The sequence below is a fragment of the Ailuropoda melanoleuca genome, chromosome 11 (genome assembly GCF_002007445.2).
Source record: "Ailuropoda melanoleuca isolate Jingjing chromosome 11, ASM200744v2, whole genome shotgun sequence".
Lineage (NCBI taxonomy): Eukaryota > Metazoa > Chordata > Mammalia > Carnivora > Ursidae > Ailuropoda > Ailuropoda melanoleuca.
In genome coordinates, this window is record NC_048228.1 from 85,949,295 (window position 1) to 85,973,945 (window position 24,651).

The 24,651-nt window shown below is 36.1% G+C and overlaps 1 protein-coding gene across 6 annotated transcripts in view; it reads right to left on the reverse strand.

Moving 5' to 3' along the window:
- Nucleotides 1-24,651, reverse strand: part of PCDH7 (protocadherin 7) — a 404,583-nt gene that overhangs the window by 165,314 nt on the left and 214,618 nt on the right. For 2 of the 6 annotated variants that reach the window (XM_034671984.1, XM_034671983.1), the window contains exon 4: nt 23,895-23,990. The exons of the other annotated variants lie outside the window; for them this stretch is intronic. In XM_034671984.1, coding sequence (XP_034527875.1) covers nt 23,902-23,990 — 89 coding nt within the window. In that variant the 3' untranslated portion in view covers nt 23,895-23,901. The remainder of the gene's footprint in view (nt 1-23,894; nt 23,991-24,651) is intronic. 6 annotated transcript variants of the gene reach the window in all.

Genomic DNA, 24,651 nt, shown 5'->3' on the forward strand with positions numbered 1-24,651 from the left:
TAAGATTGAAACTGTCTATACTAGGAGGAAATAAACCCGATAGCAAACAAGGCGGTGAGAGGTACATTTTAGAATTAGTTCATTTGTAAAGAAGTGTGAGTTTATGCTGTCAAGTGAGTCCAAGTCTGTGGGGTGGGGTGGGGTGGGGTGGAGCACAGATGAGATAGACCAGGCCTGATTGTGCCTAAGTAATTATATGTCATGCTACGTGGTATAAGGCTTTGGGTGTGGATGCTGTGGTGAGGCCAGTGATTTCATGAGCAAAATAAGATCTGGGAAGTGTAATAGAGTTTTAGAGATAATTTGTGCGGTAGGGGACAACTACATTAAAAATAGGTTGGGCATTATAATAGTTTTGATTACCTCATTCTTTATAAGAGTCGTATGCTCCTTGGAAGACCTGTTGAATATACCTACTTCATAAACTAAGTCCCTGACTTTTATCTTTGTAAGGGACTTTGATAGGTCACACAACTTCTTTACTTTCTAGATGACAGTGGCCTCCCGATGTTTACCTCCTATAATCACTGTCTTAACTGTGGGAGAGACTTAGGATGGAAATAGCCTCTGTGGGAGGAAAAAAAACCTACATGCAAAGCATAAAAAAATACCCAATAAAACCAATGCAGGCATACCTTGTTTGTTGTGCTTCTATTTGTTGCACTTCACTGGTATTGCAGTTTTTACAAATTAAGGGTTTGTGGCAACCCTGCATTAAGCAAGTTTATTGGCGCCATTTTTCCAACAGCATTGCTCACTTTGTGTCTCTGTGTCAACATTCTGGTAATTCTTGCAATATTTCAAAGTTTTACCTTATTATCAAATTTGTTACTATGGTTTGTGATCAGTGATCTTTTTTTTTAAAAAAAGATTTTATTTATTTATTTACTTTACAGAGAGAGAGAGGCAGCCAGCGAGAGAGGGAACACAAGCAGGGGGAGTGGGAGAGGAAGAAGCAGGCTCCCAGCGGAGGAGCCTGATGTGGGGCTTGGTCCCAGGACTCCGGGATCATGCCCTGGGCCGAAGGCAGATGCTTAACGACCAAGCCACCCAGGCGCCCCTGTGATCAGTGATCTTTGATGTTACTATTATAACTGTTTTGGGAACGCCATGAACTATGTCCCTATAAGATGGTGAAAGGAATTAATAGATGTGTGTGTTCTGATTGACAGGCCATTTCCCTATCCTTCTCCCTCTTCTCAGGCTTCCCTATTCCCCAACATGCAACAATATGGAAATTAGGCCAGTTAATAACCCTACGATGGTTTCTAAGTATTCAAGTGAAAAGGAAGAGGGAAGACTCACACATCTCTCACTTTAAATCAAAAGCTAGAAATGATTAAGCTTAGTAAGGGAGACATGTCAAGGCCAAGACAGGTTGAAAGCTAGGCCTCTTGCACCAGTTAACTGAGTTGTGAATGCAAAGGAAGAGTTCTTGAAGGAAATTAAAAACACTACTCCAGTGAACACATGGATGATAAGAAAGCAAAACAGCCTTTTTGTTGATATGGAGAAAGTCTGAGTGGTCTGGGTAGGTCAAATCAGACACAACATTCCCTTAAGCCAAAGCCCAATCCAGAGCAAGGCCCTAACTCTTCAATTCTGTGAAGGCTGAGAAAGGTGAAGAAGCTGCAGAAGAAAAGTCTGAAACTAGCAGAGGTTGGTTCATGAGGTTTCAGAGAAGAAGCCGCCTCTAGAACATGAAAGGGCAAGGGGAAGCAGCAGGTGCTGATGCAGAAACTGCCGAAGACCTAGCGAGATCATTCCTGAGGGTGGCTCCACTGAGCGACAGAGTTTCACTGTAGATGAAACAACCTATTGGAAGATTTGATCTAGGGCTTCCACAGCTGGAGAAGAGAAATTAATGCTTGGCTTCAAGACAGGCTGACCCTCTTGTTAGGGGTTAATGCAGCTGATGGCTTTAGGTTGAAGGCAAGGCTCATTTACCATTCTGAAAATCTTAGAGCCCTTGAGAACGATGCTAAATCTACTCTGCCTGTGCTCCATAAATAGAACGACAAAGCCTGGATGACAGCACATTTGTTTACAAGATGGTTTACTGAATATTTTAAGCCCACTATTGAGATGCACTGCTCAGGGGAAAGAAAAAAAAAAGATTCCTTTGAAAATATTACTGCTCATTGACAATGCATCTGGTCACCTGTAAGCTCTGATGGAAACGGGTGAGATTAACATTGATTTCATGCTTACTAACACAAAATCCATTCTGTAGCCCATGGATCTAGGACTAATTTTGAGTTGCCAGTCGTATTATTTAAGAAACACATTTTGCAGCTATAGCTGCTGCAGGTAGTGATTCGTCCGATGGATCTGGGCAAAGCAAATTGAAAACTTTCTGGAAAGAGTTCATCAGATTAGATGCCATTAAGAACATTCATGGGGGCGCCTGGGTGGCACAGCGGTTAAACGTCTGCCTTCGGCTCAGGGCGTGATCCCGGCATTATGGGATCGAGCCCCACATCAGGCTCCTCTGCTATGAGCCTGCTTCTTCCTCTCCCACTCCCCCTGCTTGTGTTGCCTCTCTCGCTGGCTGTCTCTGTCGAATAAATAAATAAAATCTTAAAAAAAAAAAAAGAACATTCATGATTCATGGGAGGAGATCAAAATATCAACATCAACAGGAGTTTGGAAGAAGTTGATTCTAACTCTCATGGATGACGTTGAGGGGTTCAAGAGTTCAGTGGAGGAAGTGACTGCAGGTGTGGTGGAAGCAGTAAGAGAACTCAATCGAGAAGTGGAGCCTGAAGATGGGACAGAATGGCTGCAATCTCATGATGAAACTTCAACAGATGCCATGGGGCTTCTTGCGGATGAGCAGAGAAAGTTGCTGAGATGGAATCCACTCTGGGTGATGATGCAGTAACATGAGCTCAGTTGATAAAGCAGGGACAGGCTTTGAGAGGACCGACTCCAATTACAAGAAAAAGTTCTACTGTGGGTAAAATGCTACCAAAAGCACCCCATGCTACACAGAAATTTTTCATGAAAGGAAGAGTCAAATGATGGGGCAGATTTCATTGTCGTCTTACTTTGAGAAATGGCCACAGCCACTCCAAGCTTCAGCAGCCACCACCCTGAACAGTCAGCAGCCATCAACATCTAAGACCCTCCAAGGCCCTTCACCAGCAAAAAGATTATGAGTTGCTGAAAGCTCAGAAAATGGTTAGTGTATTTTCTAACAATAAAGAATTTTCAAGCTAAGGTATGCATGTTGTTTTTAGACATACTGCTATTACCCACTTAGTAACCTATAGTATAAACTTACTTTTTTATGTACTAGGAAACCAAAAAAGTTAATTTGACTTGCTTTACTGCGGTGGTCTGGAACCCGACCCACAATATCTCTCAGGTATGCCTGTAAAATTAAAAACTAACTGTACCAAGTCAGCTGACTGACTCGTATTAAAAGAAATGCTCTGTTAAATTGGCATAATAGCCCACAAATTTTAGCAACTGCAAATGAAATATTGGTATAGAGATAAAGAAAAATTGGAACACTTTTCATTTCCATACTAAGAATTCTGACAATTAGAGAATTATTTTAGTTATAAAGAGATTTTTCTTTTAGCTTAAAAAAGTGATATGAGGAACACGTATTATCACAGGGACTGGGGCTTCTTAGATTTTCCATAAATGTTAAACAAATTACAATAAAGTCACTTCAGTATTTTACTAGCCAGATGAACTTTGCAGCTTACTGTTTTAATCACCATTGACTTTTTATGGAGAGCTAATTGTTCATGGGGCTGCTACCAGCTCATCACTAAAAGGAGATATTGACCAAAAATGTACCACTTGTTGTGCACCTTGGTCAAAAATATTCAAAAACCACTGACAAGGATGCTTGTTTCAACAAAGAGAGAGAGAGACAGAGACAGAGGGGTGGGGGAGAGAGGGAGAGGGAGAGAGACAGAGAGAGAGTCTGGTTCAAAATTTTGGGGGCCCAGAGATCTACGATTTTAATAAGTGATTCTGATGCAAATGGCCCAAGAACTACATTTTAAGAAACACTGATCAAATTTACAGTAGTTACCGATAAAGCTGGAATTACTGAGTCACAATAACCTGGGATATTTTAGAGAAATAATCTTGCCTAAACTTGATTTACATAAACACACAGCAGGTGTTTAGGTTTATTTTCTTATTGCTTTGCTGCCAGAATTTGCAGAGTAATTGGAGCCTTGGTTTCAGTCTACCTGGGAATGTTGTTTTGTTTTGTTTTGTTTTGTTTCCCCAGATTAAGAAACCTGAATATCACCTCGGCTAGTCCTTTCTGAAGGCTTCTCTGACTATATATGCATTTAATTTATACAAGAAAGTTAAGAAACTCAGAAGCAAACTTTCTTTAAGAGCTAATATAGTTCACCTTTCAACTCAGCACAGTTGTACCTTCTAAATCAGCTCTAGCAGGGAATTCTTTTGAGTATTCTAATAATGTGGATCTGATAACTTTAAAAAATAGATGATTCTATATTTGGATAACCTGAATTATCCTAATGAGGAGCATGTGTTATTTCTTCCCAGGACTTCACCTACCAAACTACAGGACCACTGACCTTACAGCTAGAAGTGTCACTTGTGTTTGAACCTACTCTGTACTTTAATATGAGGAATCTGAAGCTTAAGGAGATGAAGTGACTTTCACTATTTCACAGAACAGCATCTGAAAACCTGAACTTTTAATACTTCCTACTACAATGACACCCTTTTATATAGTGCCCTGTAGCTATAGGAAATACACTAAATCCCTCTTCCACTTGACAAATCTAGTTAATAGTTAGCAATATGTTTTTGTAAACCAGTATTGATTGCCTGGGATACTTAGAAGTAGTAAAGAAAACAATGCTCTCTCCTCCTCTTCTAAAAAGTAATAGGAGGGAAAAAAAATGTCTGGTACTTAAAAGGTATCAATCAACTCATACAAAGTATTATTTGTGCCAGGAAAAAAGCATAACTGCCACTTTGTCACACTTCTGTGCTGTGTAATTTACAATAAAGTGCCTGGAGCATAATAAATCTATTTCAAAATTGTTATTAATAAAACCCTATTTATACAGCACTTACTACGTGCCAGGTCCTGCGTGAACGACGTGTGTGTGGCTCAGACTCCGGTCTGACCCCCCGGGTAAAAATACTGGACAGGTGAGTGAGGCGAAGTGAGTAGCTCTAAGCCTCAGTTTCCCTCCGTGTAAAATGAAGACAATATCACTGTTGTGATGATTCAGTTAATTAACATAATTCGGAGTTCAAAGTCTGGGACAGAGGACGTAATTGATAATTAGTAGTTCTCTCTTGAATTCATGCAAAAACTGTCTGTGGAAAGAGAGGCTCAGGACAGTCATGTAAGTGTCGAACGACACTCAGCTTCGAAGCACAGAACATGAGAGAGGAACATGAGTCTGGTTGAGTCTAATGACTATAATTTCCATCACTATTGGTATTTAAAGCTGGAGAACAAAAACTTTGAATGTTGTCCCACACATGTTGGTGAGAGATGAGATACATGAAAGTCATGTATTTCAGAGTTTTTAGCTACAGGTATTTCTTCTGTCTGTCTCTGTCTCCGTCTCCCCTCTCTTACTCTAACTTTCTCTCTTCTCCCATCTTTCTTCCCAATCAATCTTGGATCTTTGAGACTCAAAAGTCACATATGCTCTTAAAGATTCTTGGCTTGCGAATTTGGACGAGCTTTTCTATGACTCCATTTTTCAATGTGTTAGTCTGCGCTGAAGACTCTAGGTATAGGCATCCACACCGTTTCCTTTGGACTTGTCAACGTATTTCCTAAATTGCTTTTCCAAAGTGTCCTTCAGTTCCTGAAGGATTCACAGTATAGGAATTGACACTCCTCTGGGAAACCCCTGAGGGAAAAAAGTGACACAAAACCAAACTTCTTTCTTATCTAGGAATTTGCCACCTAGGTGCCAGAGTAGACCTTCAAGGAGAAAAGCATGAACGGTGTGTCTGAAAGTGTCCAGGGGCTCTTTATGCATTGTATCGGGGCAACATTGGAAATATTTACCAAACTGGTAAAGCGAGGGCATTGGGGCATTCACAATGGACACTGGCCGTAAATAACCAGCAAGTCTATGCTCTGCATTCTGACCTAAAACAGCTCTGTCTGTGGGGCTGAAATGACTCTTTGTTCCTGGCACAGTGCTTTAAACAAAACAGGCTCTCAGTAAATATTCTCTGACCGAGATGCATACCAAATGTTATAAAGAGAAGGAGAGACTATCATTTTATGCAGGATCCTGGAGCTGTTACATAAGTTTGTGGGAAGAGATAATATTTGTGGACATTAATGTATGAATAGGACTTGTCCAGAAAGAAACAAAGAGAAACACTGTAACGGGGCAAAGGAAACACAGAGGTATACAAGCCCATGCAGGCTTGAGAAATTTGGAGTTGTCTTGTCTCACTACAGACTATTACAGCCATTTTCAGTTTCACCACATTTAATGAGAATTATTTTAACCCAAGTGACATTCTTGTTCACACAGAGACATAAACATTAATAATTGTTAGGCAATTCTTTATTAAAGCTCAACTGAAAATAACTGGTAAGTGAACTTAACTATTCTTTCTAAATTAAAAAAATTAATTATCTTTGTGGGAAAAAGTATACATAAGTATGTGAATAGAAGATTCAGGGTGAGAAGAATGGAGTGTAGAGGTTATTTTAGGAGATTAAAGTAGGAAAGAGGCAAAAAGGTTATGCTCATGTGTTCCCCTATCAAAAAGCAAACCCATTGCTTTTTAACTCTGCCATAATATCCTTTCTATAAATTTATGATCACATTTTTTTCATATTACAATTGTTATGTTCTTCTTCCCACTGAATCCTGAATTTGCACAGGACAAGGACTCCGTATATTTTTTTTTCCCTGTAGGCTAAATGATACTTGGAACCTAGTGTCCACTTGAAAAATATTTGCAAAACAAAGTCAAAGGGTAACAGTGAAGATTATATAGAGAATAGTGTTCTCTATGTCTTATATTTGGTTTATAAGGCATATTTTTAATAAAATCAAGGAAATGTGTCTATTTCTCAAATGTATATTGGGACCTCTTAGGACATTCTAAGTGTTAGAATGAGTTGTAAATGAAGGAGACAGAGTTTCTTTACTCCGAAGGTTCTCAGTAGTGCAAGAGTCAGACACACAGACCAAAGCTCTTCTGAGCTGTGATCTGGATTTTACAGGAAGTATGTATAAAATACAGCTGTGAAGTTCACTTTAATGGATTCCAGGACAAAAGTCTTCAACAACGGGGTTTCGGTGGGGAGAGTCCTATAGATTGGACACTAAAGGATTAAACTCAGAGGGTACTGATGTTTCATTTCTTAAATTCTTTGATTCTTGGGCTTGGGAAATGCTACTCAAAACACTTGGTTATGAAGGCTTAGATTTATTAATGCACTTATTTTTAACGTCATTATTAAACGGTTCAGTTTGAGTGTGTGAGTGTGTGTGTGTGTATGTGTGTGCATGTATGAGAGAGAAGAAAACATAAGAATACTGCTAGGGTCTTATACGTTTCTATAGGACTAACTCTTTTCTACAGCTGAAAGTATACTTTGGTTCATACAATTATCTGTATTTTCTGCCAATCACAGTCTGTGCAGTTTTCTTGCAAAAGTATAAACTATAATTTTAAACACAGAGAAAGCAAAGTCAGAAAGACATCATATGCAGACTGGCCATTGAAGAGAATAACATAAACTACAAGAATTGCTAGATTGTAAATGGGCAGGAAATTATATTTGGCCCAATTTTAGAAAATATCTATTCCCAGCTATTAGGCTCTTTTATGATTAGTTTTGAAAGTACAGTCTGAAATTACAATTCAAAAAAAACCAAAAAAGCAAGAGGCTAAAAATCAATTGTGTTTATGACTTAGATTTTTTTTTTTTCTTTTTGTAATGTCAGTCATTGCTTTCTCTTCTTGCCATTCAACATCCTTCTTAGCTACAATCCTTCTATGGATTTAAAACAGCTTTATAATTATTATAATTTTTATGATAAATTGTCTCTACTTTAAATACCCACTCTTAATTTATTTGGCAAATTAAAAAATATACATTATATAGAAAAGTAGCAAATGTAAAACTAGATGGGTTTTACAAGTCTTTAGCCCAATTCCATAATTTCACAATATGGAAATTGAGGGATAGGAAGGCTGATAGATTGCCTAGGTTTATTTCCTAAGAAGGATTAAAATGGAGGTTCTTAGTGTTCTTAGTTCCCATTTTGGTTCTCTTCTTAGTAAATCATGTTCTTATAAGAATAATAGAATTGTGTCCTTGAAAGCAATTTTGATAACCTGGACTTTATTTCAGCGTTAACAGTAATTTGATGCATGATCTCAGAGGATCTTTTGCTCCCTATTGGCAACATGGTCAAGTCTCAACATAGGGTACCTCCCCTTCTTTCTCAACTACTAATAATACGGAGGCTTTGGAAGAAAGTTGATGGGTATTCTATGTGTGATTTCTTCTAGTTTCTCTTAAAAGTTGAAGGCAAAACAAAACAGCAACAAGAACAAAAACCTGCCTCCTCAAGTCATATCCCAGTGCCTTCAAAAAAACAAAAATAAACGAAAGACCAAACCGAACTGAAACATTGTTTCTCTTCCTTTACTCTCTATCCAAAGAGAACTCCAAGTTCCCCTGTCCTTTGAGAGTGACTACTCTACATTTGAGGGCTAACATTAAAACAGCCATGAAACACTTTATGGATATGAAATCCTGTCACACAAACAAGGACAACTATTCTCAAGAAGAATAGTTGAGAACTCAATAAGAGTGCATTTTTGTCCTAATCACCATTATAAAAACGGAAGGATATAACATGCTTTTAATCCAGTAGAGACATTGAAGTATGTAGGACTCAAAGTTCAAATGACCGAGGTGTAACTTCAATAGAAATTCTGACAGTGTAATTCTGGCTCTGCAATAATGTATGCTGATTGAGAACAGTGCTGTACAATTACTTAGAAAGTATCTTCCAAGCTCTGACATATAGCCAGCAGCAGTCAGGGATCTGCAGTGAAAATGCTTTGATTAAAACAGCTCTTGCTTTGGAAAGTCTGATGAGTTATAATGTTGATGGTCAGAAACTGTGGCCATGTTTAACACAGACAGGTTATCCACCTAAATCATCTGAGTGCACTGACAATAAATTGTCTTGAAAGATTCGGGGGGGGGGGCGGTGCATTTTCACTCCATACAAATACTTTTGGATGAAAATGGTCATCCTGTCTAGATATGGCTTGAAGATTATCCATCATAATTTGGCTGTGGCTGCTTCTGAATTTAGGATAAGATTACTTTTTTCTCTTTTTAAACATTTTCTTCTTGAAGTTTCATGAAACTTCAAAGATTATTTTGTTTTTGATGGAAGGATACATATGAAAGAACACAAAAGGGCAAAATATTTAACATGACTATCTCCAGCTGGCAAGTTTCGTACTTTCTTTTCTTTAATTTCTTTCAGTGCTAGTATAGAATGAGGAAGAAATCTAATCTGCATAGGAAGATTCAACAGCGTGAGGTAACATCACTCAGGAGGGATAAGTGCTTAGAATTTTGAAGATCTTTGGTTTTGCATGATTGGGGAAAGGTGATTTGATATCTTATGTGATCTACAGAGGCAATAGCTTCAGGAAAAAAGAGAGGATTGATAAACTACTCTAGCCAAAGATATCTAAAATAAAATTATTTTGATAAGAGGAATTCATTGCACTTTGAAAAGGCTAGAAACATTAACTTTCATGTTTTTTCCCCCAAAACTAGCCATTAATTGTAAAGATGTCATCTTATATAATTAGAATTATGGAAATACAGATTACTGAATTAATTCACGTATCTGCACACTTTGGTCGATCTAAATTACTTGTTTCCCAACGTGAGTGAGGATCATCAAACATAAATTTACATTGCAGAAAGAACCTATTGTATTTTATTAGTCCACTTATATATAATTAAGATATAAACGTCCATACCTTATAGACCACCTACTAAATATACCACATAGTATTGCAAATTGTATTAGAATACCAACCAAGAGAAACTAAGAGTTGTTGAATTTAAAATAACTGAATAAAAGCTAATTAACATATTTCTTATGGATTCTAGAGAATGCCTCAAGTCCATTGTGTGAAAAGGCATGGCATAAATATGAATTAAAAAATAAGCACCCAAGCAAAACTTAAAGCAATAACTCTGAATATCTCTCACTTTCCCTGAAAGGGAATTTTAGGCAATGGGATGGAAAGTGCCCCTTTACTCTCCATTGGTGGGAATTGCATTAACAAACGAAGCAAAACAAAGCCTTAGCAGCAGTTCATTTAAAATGTGGAAAAGGGAAAGGCCTTCCAAGTTACTGCCTGACTTGTGGGAGTAAGTAGACTGCAGTTAGAACAATGCCACTTTAGTCTGTGATAGTCTGGGGCTCCTCGTACTGCCTCTTTTGTTGTCCAAAGTTCTGAAACTGCACATCTTCTGCTGCTATTTCTGCCCACCCCAGGGAGGTAAGAAAAAAAAAAAAGTACATTTGAGGTTCTTCTATGCAAAGATATGAAAAATGAAATGCAATAAGTCCCCAAATAAATATAACTATTGCCACTGAAGGAGCTTAATATGCTCTGTCATTTCCCCTATGGCTAAATTAAAGCTGTGAATGAGACGTTCCCCAAAGAAAATGAACTCTGAAGTATAGTGTAGATTCTGCGTTACACCGTTATTGGGAGAAGATAATGTGCGGACAATTTAACGTGAGTTGAAAATGGAATATTTCTTATAAAGCCAAAATACAGGCATTTACTGAAGATCCATCAAGGGAGCAAGGTAAGACATATGTGTTTGAGATGGAGAGGTAATATGTTTGTGTCTAATATATTTCCGAAATTGTCCTGCAGTGGTTCATCCATGTAAAAATATGGCCCCTCTGATACTGTCACAATCCATAAGAGTCAGAGTGATCTTCTGAATTAAGTCTGGTTTGCAGAGTTGAGAAAGGTTTTCACTCATGTCAACATTTCTCGAGGCCTAAAAAATTACTTTGGAAATGAGAAGAAGGGGTAACTTGCTTGGATGTGCTGTTTCTTCTTTTACTCTTTTCTGACATTCCAGTCAGATTTGGCAAATACCATAAATTCCAAAATGCACCGTCTACACCATTTTACCATCTATGAACTGTGAAAAACTCAGGAATAGCCAGACACTCCATTTGTAAGAAATAGAAAAAAAAGGAGGAAAATAATATAAGCAATAGGGTGAATCCTCTGAATTCAATCTAGCACGTGGACAGATTGTGGGTAAAGGAAGTACTTTATACTATTATTCATTGTTAGATGAAATTAATCACCACCATTTTTGTAAAAGCATATCCTATATTAACAATGCAAATGTATTATTGGGTCTCAAACAATTACCAAGAACCGGGAAAACATCTTCACAATTTAGAGGTCTCAAATATTGATAGGTAGTATATATATATATATATATGAAAAGCAACACAATGATATTATCCAGGAAAAGAAACTCAGCAAAGTTAGAAAGGGACAGGAAATCTCCAATGACTTTTCAGCCTCAAAGTATATGCTTAGTCAACATACAGCATGATAGTTTATACTCGGAAGCCTTATTTTTGATTGACCAGATTTACACCAAAAGCCAGAGGAATCTGTTAGCCAGCCCCTCTCAGATCTTCTTGATTTTAGCTACCATTAGCCAAGGTTTGAGTGTCATAGGATGATTTCAATAGTGGACCAATGAATGGCTCACCTGTTCTGTGTTTCTCACCCTGACAACAGCTGTAATATACCCCCCCCACTTCCCATTATTGGTAAATACCAGAAATGTAAGGGGTAAGAGGACCTTGTTGATTAGAACACTGACGATAATACAACTTGGTCTGCAGGCTTATGACCTGCATGGTGGAAGCCCACTGAGCCGTTGTCACTTCAGCAGAAACAATACAGAAGGTGAAGCAGTTACTGAGGGAAATACTAATGTGAAGCAAAGTCTCTCAATGCAATCTCGAGATTCTTACTCCCACTTACACAGAACGACTTAACTGACCACGTTTCTACCTCTGTTGGAAACATACACGCAGGAGTGCATGGACATGTGCACACACACACACATATACATCTTGTAGATTTGTAAGAACCTGAAGGCTAATAATTTAAGAAAGCAATGACTTAGGCTGTAAAACCTGAACAAGTCTAGCTGATGTCCCTTGGCACACATCTGTGGTCTGTAATCATCCCAATGTCAGAAATTTCCCCATTATTTTGTCATACTTATTCAAATTCTATCAATTAGAGAGACATCTGTTTACTAAACATTTGTTAAAACTACAGATATCCCTGTGCTAGGATCCTAAGAGTCTTTCACATAGAAGAAGGAATTCAGCTCAAATAATTTGTTTCCTCCAAGACCAACTCCAGTTGTTCAAAAACCCGTGCGTGTTTTTTCAACTGAATTCTGTTGTTCCTGGCACTAGATAAGTGTGAGTGCTGACTGAGGAAAGGAAGAGGCTGATTATCAACCCTGGAAAGCAGATTACTTTGTGGGTACAGATGTGAGTGAGGGAGATTAGTTAGGTCAGAGGAAATGCTTTAAGGCCACTGAGACAAATTTTTGAAACAACACCCTCTGGGCATGTTCTATTTGACAAAAGTAGCAGCAGACATCTTATATATATCCGCTAGGACAGGTGAGTCTGTTTGGTTCTTTTTTGCAGCAGAAAGATGGCAGTAAAAACAATGAGATGGTATCAGGTAAGGAGACCAGTAGATAAGTCTTACAGAACACAGTACATATCAGTATCAGTTGACAACACTCTTAGGTGGTGAACAGTCACCACAATTACATTTTCAAATAAGAACAATACACTGAGGGCAGAAAAGGCTATGTTTTCGGTAAACTTAGATATGTTTCGATCATAATGAAATTATGACTAGTTGTCAAGATTTTATATTTTTATAAGCCATTTTAAATCATTTTTTGAATAAGATAGAATATGAATGAAAGCACATTAATTTAAAAGTGTTATTATTATAAATGGTCCCATAAAAGACCTAATAAGTGACTCTTCATTTGGCAAAATAAGATCTGTTGAAAGATAAAATAGTCCACCTAGAACACCTATAGACCCATATATTTTCATTTTCAATGTCAAATCACAACTCTGCCTTCTTCTTTCTTAATTCCTATATTTTAGTCACCTCTTAAATGGAATCAACTCTAATTTTAAAAATTCTATATTTAGAAAGGGAGCTAACTCAGTTTATTCATATTAATACATTTTAAACATAAATTTTATTTCTCTTTTCCTCAACTCAGGAGAGATAGTTTCAGTTTTATTTATAGTCCAGCTGTGATATTCTCACTTTATATTGTATAAAATCATGTGACTATAGCTGAGGCCCCCTTAGCAGCCAAAGTTGATTTGTATCAACAACATCCAGTAAATCCAAGGACAGAAAATGAGATGAAAGAAAGATAAATGACATTTTAATTAACTGCTATTGGAGAATTAACATTTCTCACCTAACTTTCAGTCTCATGCTTACATTTTTTCTATTTATCCATATTTGAAAATTATTTGTAGCTGAACATTTTTTACACTTGATTCATTTTCTTTTATCCAGAAATAAGCAATTGCATGTGTAAGGATTGTTCCTGTAACATTTCACCTGAAATTTATTCTGTAATTTCTTCAATCTCTTCTGTCACAACCATGTAAGAGCTCTCTAGAAGATTACCCAAAAAGGTGGCCATACCAAAGGTGTTCCACCTATTGTTAGCAGCAAGAAGTAATGTTACAGGGCAGTGTTTTGCTTTTTCATAAACTGCCTGGTTTCAAGTGTGAATAGTGCCTTGTTACATGACCTAGCTATAGCCAATTCTCATTTTTCAATTCATTCCTAAAAGCATTTCTCTAAGCCCATCTACATAGATTCATTTTTTAATTGAAAAATATTCTATTACATGTGTTTTCTATTTCCTCTCTACTTGGATGAAGCATCTCCAAACTGCACTGGGGGATGGACATTTTTATATATCAGTAGGAAATATATCCCTCCCTCCTTCCCTCTCTCCTTTCCTCTTTCCCTCCCTTCCTTCCTTCATTCTTTCCCTCCATTCCTCTTGGTCCCCTTCTTTCCCTCCCTCCCTGTCTCTCTCCTTTTTTATTTCAAGCCATCTGTATAATGCACACATTAACTATTGGGAGGTTAATGTATGTTGCTATGTTATCATTTTACAGGTGAGAGAATAGAACATGGAGTGGTTAGACTGTCTATCAAAATTTAGTAGATGAGAATTCAATGCAAGTGTTTTACTCGGCCAGTCAGTTGCTCATTTATTAAGTCTGTGTCAGGAGACCTGGGTGGCTCAGTTGGTTAAGCATCTGCCTTTGGCTCAGGTCATGATCCTGAGGTCATGGGATCAGTATCAAGTCCCACACAGGGCTCCTTGCTCAACAGGGAGCCTTCTTCTCCCTCTGCCTCCCACTCCCCCTGCTTGTGCTCATGTGCTCTCTCTGACAAATAAATAAATAAAATCTTTTTAAAAAAAGTCTATGCCTCCTTTCACTTAGGATTTGTGCTAAATAAAATGGAAGCTCTCAATTATTTATTCAAAGAAAAATAGATAAATAAATAACCACTTGCTAAAGTAGATGAAGGTGCACATTTTTAGCACTGAAAACTATTTCAGATAAAAAAACAACTTTCATTTGCAGCTTAAGTGTCTAAGAGTTTCATTGTCAACAAAGTAAATCCTTAGGTGCCAGGGTTCTAGGCATTAAAGTAACCCACACACACTTGAAAATGGATTTAATGCCATCGGACTTCTGGAAGAATAAATAATATATACACTTTCCTTATAATACAATATTCATACAAGTACAGGACACATGCTTTCATATAAAATATAGCCATGACAAAGTAAACTCCGTAACACTCAACAATAATAATTTATGTTTTTTCTTTTCCCAAAAATGCACAGGCAATGAGCAGTTACAATGCTTATTCTACTTTTTTTAAAAATGTAAGTCATGCAATAAGACAAAATAATTTACATCTCTGACATTTGGACTGTATGAGAGCCCTGAAAATAGTTCATCATTTTAATTACTAATGGTGCTGTATATATCACATATTTCCTTAGAGAAAACCACTTTGAAATCTCACAGTTATTTATAATAAATCCTTGGCATAAAAAAAAGAACTCCATATCACAAAAATGCTCCTTTTAGGGCCCCTCAATTTATGAGTGCATTTAAAAAACATAGTCATCCTCATTATTGAAAGTCATAAACAAACTGCAATTGGAGGTAAAAGCAAAATGTATACTAAAGCATCACTGCCATGCCCGAATGAATGACAACTTTGGGAAATGTTAGTGATATTTACACCATATTGCAGATGATTCGTGGCTTTCTTAAACTTTCTGAACCATCTAATTTTACCCATCCAGTGCTTTGAGCCTCACACTCTTGAAACAATAGCAGGCTTTTTTACCCCCTGAGAAACCCAACAAACATTTAAATAATTGACATCTTTTGAAGTAGTGTTCACTCTTTAAGGTTACATTCCAGTAAAATGGCCAGCCTACACAGCTACGTTTAGAAAAAAATATTATTACATACCTAGTAAAATACGGTCATGGTTTATCTGTTCATTATACTTTTTCTTTCTTAATAATTTATTCTTAAATTGGTAATGAGATCATTATTGTCTTTTGTTAGTCGTTATTTTAATGATAGTAATTATTTATAGAAGTATTGGTATACTTTTTCTCAATTAAAAGAAATATTATACTTCTCTCTTAAAAAAAAAAAGCCAGACAAAAATGTTATATTTTTTTAAAGTGCTACAATATCCCATAATCATTTATTTAGTTGTAAACTATTTCGCTTTCAGATTGAACTAATTTATTGTGTTAAAATATTACTAGAACTTTAAAGTGCTTGGCCAAAATTACATGAAAAATTTTTTCTTCATTACTATAACAAGTTCTTCTGAAAACTGAAAGAGGTTTGTTAAATGGACTATTAGCCATAAAAAAAGAATAGGACCTTGCCATTTGCAACCACATGGATAGAGCTAGAGAGTATTATGCTGAGGAAAATAAGTCAGTCAGAGAAATAGAAATACCATATGATTTCACTCATCTGTAGAACTGAAGAAACAAAACAACTGAGCAAATGGGAAAAAAAGAGAGGGGGGCAAACCAAGAAACAGACTCTTACCTACAGAGAACAAACTGACGGTTATCAGAGGGGAGGTAGGTGGGAGGATGGGTGAAATTGGTGATGGGATCAAGGAGGGCACTTGTGATGAGCACTGGGTGTGGTATGGAAGTGTTGAACCGCTATGTTGTACACCTGGAACTAATATTACAATGTATCTTAACTAACTGGAATTTAAATAAAAACTTAATGAAATAAAAGAAGCTTGTTAAGAGGAGAATTTTGTTACATAAAATACATTTCAGTTTCTAAATTTTCATTATTGTTTAAATCCAAAATAATGAATTGTAGTTTTAAATATCCGTGGTTGTATTTCTTTTGTGATATGTTGTATCTTGATACCACTATTAAGGCAACTTGGGCAGTCATAAATATATTCTATGTTATGTATATGTATTAGAAATTTTGTTATGTTTACATAACACTCACATATCCATGACATATATTCTGGAAATGCAAAAAAAGAGCCTATCTGTCCAGTGAACCATAGAGCCATCGAAGAAGGATCCTTGGGCAGGTCTGTCAGGGTACTAGAAATTTCCTTCCTCCTTCACTCAGGATTCATTCCATGCACATGTAGTTTGTTCTGCTGAATTTTATCGACCTCCTCCTCTCCTTACTTTCTCATAAAAATACCTTCTACCTATCACAGTTCAGCATATGTTTTCGTTATCTGAGGTATAACCACAATTTTCTTAAGTTCAAGTGTTGCCAAACATAACCAAATGATTTGATTCTTGCTTCTTTTCTCACTCCTACTGAAGCCGAAAATATTTGGATATTCTCCCCTAACCTAATGCAATCCAGCAGAGTTTGCAGTAAAGCAAATTAGTGTTAGCTGAAAGTTACTTTTCCGTTGATTTCCATGATAAAATTAGAACTTCAGTCTCTTGGAAGAAAATGTCTTATGGATATACTGAAAGACACTTATTATGCAAAACCTATTTAATTCACGTATTTAAAGACTTAAAATGTATGCCTTTTTGATAACTAGTTCAGAAATAAGGAGAAAAGTCACTGATAGCATGGTGACTTATTTGGAAAAAAAAAACACTTCAAAATAAATAATCTAAAACACCTTTGTAAAGCCATCAGCTTCACCAATCTCATTTTTTTGGTTCTCATTTATAAATACAGAAATCAGTAAAACTAGGATAATGATTACATTTTCAATTATCTCACAAAATTGGAGCAATTCAAATTTAGATCTACATTTTTTGTTGCTTAAAAAATATTTGTCTGCATTTTCTTCATTACTTGAACACTTTGGTTTATCATGGTGCTATGCTCGACCAAGATCAAAAAGAATTAAAATCCTGAGCAATATGCATATGTTGTCTAAGGGCATTTCCCCCCGCCCCCCGTCAATTAGCTAATATCCTATTACAACCAGCTAATATGCCTGTTAACAATTCCCTTTATAATCAGATGTTCTATTTATTTAATTGATGCCTGTTGTCCTGATTAGAGTGGACAGGCAAGCTTGAATAATGATAGTTGAGTCTGGTTCATGCTTATAATTGGAAATCTTTGGTAACTTGCTCTGCTTTATTGACTATAAACTTGGGGAGGTTGCACACTGTGGTATCTCCAGACACAAAACAGAGGCGATAAGATCATATTACGCTGCTCCTGACTTTAAGTTGGAATATATTTTTGACTGGTTTCACTTTTGGCAAAAGTTGTTAGTTGATTACAAAGAATGTTTGTCATGTGAAGCTTTACAAAAGGATGCCAACTTCCATGCCCCTCCAGGAACACAGCAGGCTACGCTACCTAGTGTTTTTCTGTTTCTTATAAATAAAATTGTGTTTGCTTTCCTATTTCATCCTGCTGATTCAAGATAAGTAGTGCATCTAAGGACACAAAACTCACCAAGATCTATACTTTTGAGCAAGCCACTGCGATAAATTTGGTAGCCTCCATACTGGGATTCAGGAAATCTGGATCACAGCTCTCTCACTGACTGAATGACCTTGAGAAGTTACTTATTTTTTCTTAACTGGATTTGAAAATGAGGAATTTTCATGATCTCTTCCAGATGAAATAATTTATGATTCTATGTGAATGCTTTATGCTCCACACCTTAATAAATTGAAAACAATGAATCACTAAGTTACTTTTGCAAGTTGTCTTTATTACAATTTTTATTATAGTCAGCTTCATTGCAATAGAAAAATAGCATATTCACAATGAGGACGGAATTAGAATCTCTGGATACAAAAGAAGTGATGGCTCCACAAATAAAAATTAGTGACTCTCTTCTGAACAGTAGCACTGGTAAGATAAAAGCACTTTTCGAGAACGCTACAGGCACTGGCTAACAATCACGATGACTTGTACTGAAAATTCTCAATCACCAATTCCAATGAAATCTTTTGAGACTTCTGTTACCAAATTCCAGTACAGAATTATCACTATTATTGTGTCTGATGATTATCATGTAATCACAGACCATTAGCATTGGAATTCATTTTGTCTAACTTGCTACCTTATGAATGAGTTCCTTTAATAATGGTTTTGAGAAGTTAATCATGCAACCTAAGTTTCAACATCCTTAGTGATACAGATTTCAGAACACAGACTATTCTATGGAGTGGATTTTATTATTTCTTAAGGTAATAAATTTCATCTTTACATGGAAGCAATTTGCTCCCATTTAAGCCCATTGGCATTCGTTTTGCCCTCAAGAATCAATAAGATTGAGTTCCATCCTTTGTCTCTCTTTTGCATTAAAGTCCTTCAATTATTTCAAGTGGTGGTCCTCTCCTCAACCTGTCTTCCTTAGAGCACCAAGCACTTTCTTGGATTTGCCTATTTTAAAAGCACAATTCTCAGAATTCTTCTCAAGAGAAAGCTCCGAAAGAAAAATAAGTCAGCACATGTTATCTCTAAAGATTACATCCCTGATCTAACTTGGTCTTTGTATTTTACAGATGAGCATACTGCATCCTGGGGAGGTGAAATACAGTGTTTTTTTGGCAAATCAAGAACAAAACTCTAATTTCTAAAATTCTTTGTCTTCCATAATCTGTAGAAAGTTGGAAGTTACTTTAAAAACAAGCTAGTCAAATTCCTCATTTGGGGGAAGCACTTGAGGAGAGGGTAAGTGATTAATCCAAATATCCTATATTTCACACTTCTCTTTCTAAAATACTAGAAGAGAGTGAAAGATATCAACCTGGACATGTTGCACATAGAATACACCTTTAACAGCAGTGATAGGTAAGCAGATAGAGGTTTTCTGTTCTTGAGACTATCGCTTAAGAATCTTACATATAATCAAATAACCAAAGGATATTGCTTTGGGAATTGAATCTAAGAAAAGCAGAACAAGGGGCATATATTCATACAACCTACAAAGCAACGTTTAGTATGAAAGAGAAAGAATTTATGTAGACACTGGAGCTTCTGAGAATATAAAGTCAAACATTATAATTACCATATGGAAAATGTTCATTAAGATTATATAGGTTCATAATATATGAAGCACATCTGAAAATGGAAATCTTGGGTAGGGTCAGGGAAAAGCCATGTGGCATAAAAAGTATTCTCTGCCAGCAAATTAATTAAATTTCCAGGTTCTAGTAAAGGCCATATATTCTGTGTAGGCACTCACTAAAAGTCAGATGTGCAGGGCTTCTGAGAGAGTGCCATAATCTACTCATAAATAGAACTCACCGAGGAAAACTGACAGCAGTTTGGCATTAAGGAACACTTTACATAAATGAAAAATTTACTTTGCGCTAACTTTTATTAGGGAAAGTCCGTATCTGACAGGGAATCCTTTATACATCTTTCAATGTTACTCTGTTCTACTTTGACCTCTGTGTAACATATTATTACACATTAGCACATATTAGTCAGTAAAGTCAATAATTTTATTAAGAAAATAAAACAATGATTTTGTTTTGTTTGTCTTTTACTTCCACTGATCCACTACTGATATTATTATCCACTTAGGGATTTTTTTTTTTTTTTTTGGTAACAAATTTGTTAGAATGATGAACAGGCTTTTCAGGAAAAGGTCCATCTCAGACATCAACCAAACTGAAATATGTATTCAATTCAAAATAAAAAGGTAAGACTGAAAATTCTTTTACCTTCATTAAATGTTATTTTTAAAATATTAATTCGTTTTTCTATGTTTTTTCCAGTCATGTTTATAGATAGTGGTATTTATTTTATTTTTATACTATACTATCCACTACCCAAACCATACCTTTATATTAATGTAAAAATTCAAGTCAAAGCCATATGCTGTTTTAAACTGCACCTCCCTTTTTTTTCTCTGAAGGTTTTTCCAGGCTCTTCAAATTGACCAAATATCAGAATATAAACTGTGGGAGACCCATCCTGAATTCCTTGTTCTATTAAAAAAAAAAAAAAAAAAAAAAAAGCATTTGCACTAAATGAATGCTAAAAGGATTTGCAACCAAGCAACATAGAGCAATTAGGAGAACTGGGGCTTTAACCTAGAAAATAATATATAGAGAGACACTATATATGTAAATATTATGACAGAGGGCCTGTCTTAATTTATGTCTTGGAAACACTTTAATTTGGAAAAGGAATATAACTTACTATGTGTTTTCCCAAGGAGAAAACCCAGGATAAATGGATTCAAGTTACAGGAAGATAGATTTTGGCTCAATATAAGAAAAAGCTGAGAAGTTAAAGACATCCCAAAATAAAGTGAGCTACTTCTGGATTTTATGTCACTGGAATTATTGAAGCGGAGAGAAGTGATTCTTGTAATGGTGATTAGGGATGCATGCACAATCTAAGGCTAGATTGGTTGACCATAATCTCTTAAAATTCCATGACTAATTCAGCAAACACTTATTCTATGTTCTAGGCACTCCACATTAAAAAAAAAAAGAGAGAGAGAGAGAGATAGGAACAATATTCACAGAGCTAATAGATTGATTAATTAATTTTATGATTATCTTGAAAGAGTATGGTGAAGAGGGACATTTTGACTTGTATCCTAATTTTCCATCAAGCCTTGACTCAATTGTACTCTCTGGGCATAATCTTTTTAGTTCTAAATACTCCAAGTTAATGCTGAAACCCTTATCTTGCTCTCAAAAGCACAATTCCCCCAGAAAAAGTCCTAGAAATATACAGCATTCCCAAATCAATGTATCTTAACTTGCCCTTTTTCTTTACAGCAGTTTTACTTCAAAGGAATTTCTAAGGATGAAGGAAACACAAATTCATAAATAAAGTTCTTTTTCTCTTCCTGCATTGATTTTGTTTTCCCTCCCAGTTTTATTTCATATTTTTTTAAGTCCTCTCAATGTCGGTGGTTTTCAATGATATGTTTCCTTCGATTTTTTTATTGCTTTTCAATTTTTTCATTTTTCCAGACTCTTAGGGATTCTTTTTTCTCAAAAAAATTTTTTTCCTTCTTGATTAATCCTCTTAATCTCATCTATATTTTAACTCCACTTTTTTTTTTCTTTTCTTTTCTGGTAAACTGATAAGACTCTTACCGATATAGTATGTGTTACTTTTATTTTCCTATAATGTAAAGAAGATTGCTTTGGTTACCTTTCCTCAAAATCTTAGAATGCATTGGTTGAATTTTCTTCTTTCCATATGAGATACAAGTATATCTATACTTCTTCACACTAGATTTGGTAAATTGTATAAAATTTAAATTAGCTTTTTTCTGCATTTGCAATTGTTTTATAGTTACTTGGTTTTTAATTACAGGTCCCAAATTTGGGAGAAAATAATGAATTACTTTGTATAATATATTTCTTACAATGTATAATGAATAATCTATGAAGCTAATAATGGTCAAGAGGCACATACCAAGGGGAATGAAAACAGTAGAGAGAAGTACGGATGAGGGGAAGGGTCCACATGCAGGTAAGGAAGATGAACGCCTGTTTTGTAAACATACACTCATTTGTCCAACATTTAGTGAGTAACAAACACTGTGGACATAGAAGAGTTCATAAGAGGTAAGATTTCATCTTACCTCTAATAAGTCAGAGTTGAATGTGACTTAAGAGTCACAGCTTTGCTTGGGAGGAAACAGGAAAAATTACAGAAGGTACACCTACTTTAGTCAATTCGGAGTGATTGTGCCCACATGAGATTTCTTCAAGCCTCATCTTTTTCCTCTTAGATAAGGAATGATGATAATAATGTCTAACTCTATGTCCTTTGTGTAGATGAATTAAGGAAATGGAGATGAAACTCATTAACATGACACCTGACACACATTAAACTCTCAGCACATGTCTGCTATTATTGTTGTGAGTGTTCCAAACAGACCTGGGGAAAGGGCCCTCCAGATGGAGAGACCCAGATATGTGAAGGCCTGTGGGCGTGAAAGATAACACCGTGTGTAGAAATGGGGTTATGGAGAACAAACAGTGATTTCAGAGCTTTATCAGAGAAGAGGCCATACATTCTTGAATGAAGATGAATGGTTCAGCCTTCAATGGCTAAAGGTTGCATTGGCAAAAATGCATGTGAATCAACACGATTTGTTTTGTTTATTGAACAAACAAGTCTTCATTATGCTACCACTTGAAAGAACATCGCAAATAATGCTGGGCATACATGCACACCTTGAGACACACATACTATTTTTTTAAGACACACTTACTATTTTTTTAAGACACACTTCCTATTTCAAAGTGTCTGCCAACAGTTTTCCTAGCCCAAAGGTAGTATTCTAGTCACATGTCTCAAAAATCCTGAGAGAGTCACAAGGGTGTAATGCGGAACCTGACATATCCCCAAAACAAGCCCCTGCAGGAGCTAGAAGGACCAGTTCTTCTAGTGAAAAAGGAAATCAAGGAGGTGGGTGTTTCCCCATGAAGAATAAGTGTTTATGTTTTATAGGTTATGACTCTGCTGGAGTTTGATCCCTGAGGGACCTAGCTCCTTTCAAAATACAGCAGCCTGAACAGAGGTAATCTTGGGAATGCTGCAGGAAACAGTCGCCTTCATCTTCAAATGCCACCAGCTGAGTTGACATAAATTTTTTTTTTTTTTTTTTTTTTTTTTCAGAAAACAATTAGAATACATTTGGCTCTCCTATGTGAATGACATGGCTTTATGGGGCATTTAGATTTATTTGAACTGGTTTATACCTAATTTTCTATAATCAATTGAGTAAGCATTATTCATGTGCGTGCAATTTTGTGCAATGCTTTTGAAAATCCAAATGTGATACTAATTGAATTATGAGTTAAAATTCACAAAACATTCTCATTTTACACTTTTCAAAGGTATGTTGTATCATAATAGTCTGTAGAAGGTTGAAGGTGGCATACACATACAAGTTACTTTTCTTTCCTACATCATCAGTTGAGGAAACTGCACAACACCTTTCCTGAAAATTGTATCATTAGTTCTTCTGTAGTCTTTACATTAAAAAAAAAAAAATCTAACTGTGCAGAGAATTCTGAAACGCATAGCATGCCGAAATGTGTGACGATATACTAAGTTGAATAAATCTGCCACATCAGTAGACTCTGTGCAGTGTATAAACGCGTCTTCTGAGTGTCAAGGAATTAGACTATTAATGAAGAACGCAGAGGAGGGGCCAGCGGCATTGCTTCATGAGAACCACCATACCTGTTGATTAATGGAGAGGCCTTAACAGCACTCTTCTTCCATGCGTCTTGCCATGAGGAAAGGGGAGGAAGGGAAAGGTAGTGATGGCAGCAACACCTGGGGAAGGGAGATGGGGAAATATGTGAAGGGAAAATCAGCAGCCCCTACACAATGGTGTCCATCCATAGACCTGGCCAATAAAACAATTTCCAAAAACCCTGAGCTTGGTTTCTTTCTTGCCTTTTTAAAAATCTAGATGAATTTCAAAAATAATTTATGCAAATTAGGTATTTCGACAGTTGTCAATATGAACATTCTAACAAGACTCTTCTAAGTCTAGGGACACAGGGGCCACTACACGTAAGCTACTATCTTATTCTTGCTTGGATATAAAGGTACAGATTTTTTTACAACATGTTTAAGAAAAAATCTATATAGGATAAACAATACCAAATATATATGTATTTCCACCCCCCACATAGTAGGATTATTATCATTGTCTCATTCTACCTCTACCCCATTGCTACATCACTGGCTCACAATGCATTTTCCTTTTCCTATTCTCTTGGGGGTATGTAATTCTGATATCCAAACAACTTCAAGTTGTTAAGTTAATAAAAAAGAATTAAATTTAGTAGATTTCCTATACACCACCAGAGGTCAAATTAATAACACTTGTAAAAAGGTTTATGTTCTCATTATGTGTTTTAGACATGATTTAATCTGGACTATCTGTAGATATTGAAGAGTAAATATATAGGATTATACAAAAAGAAAT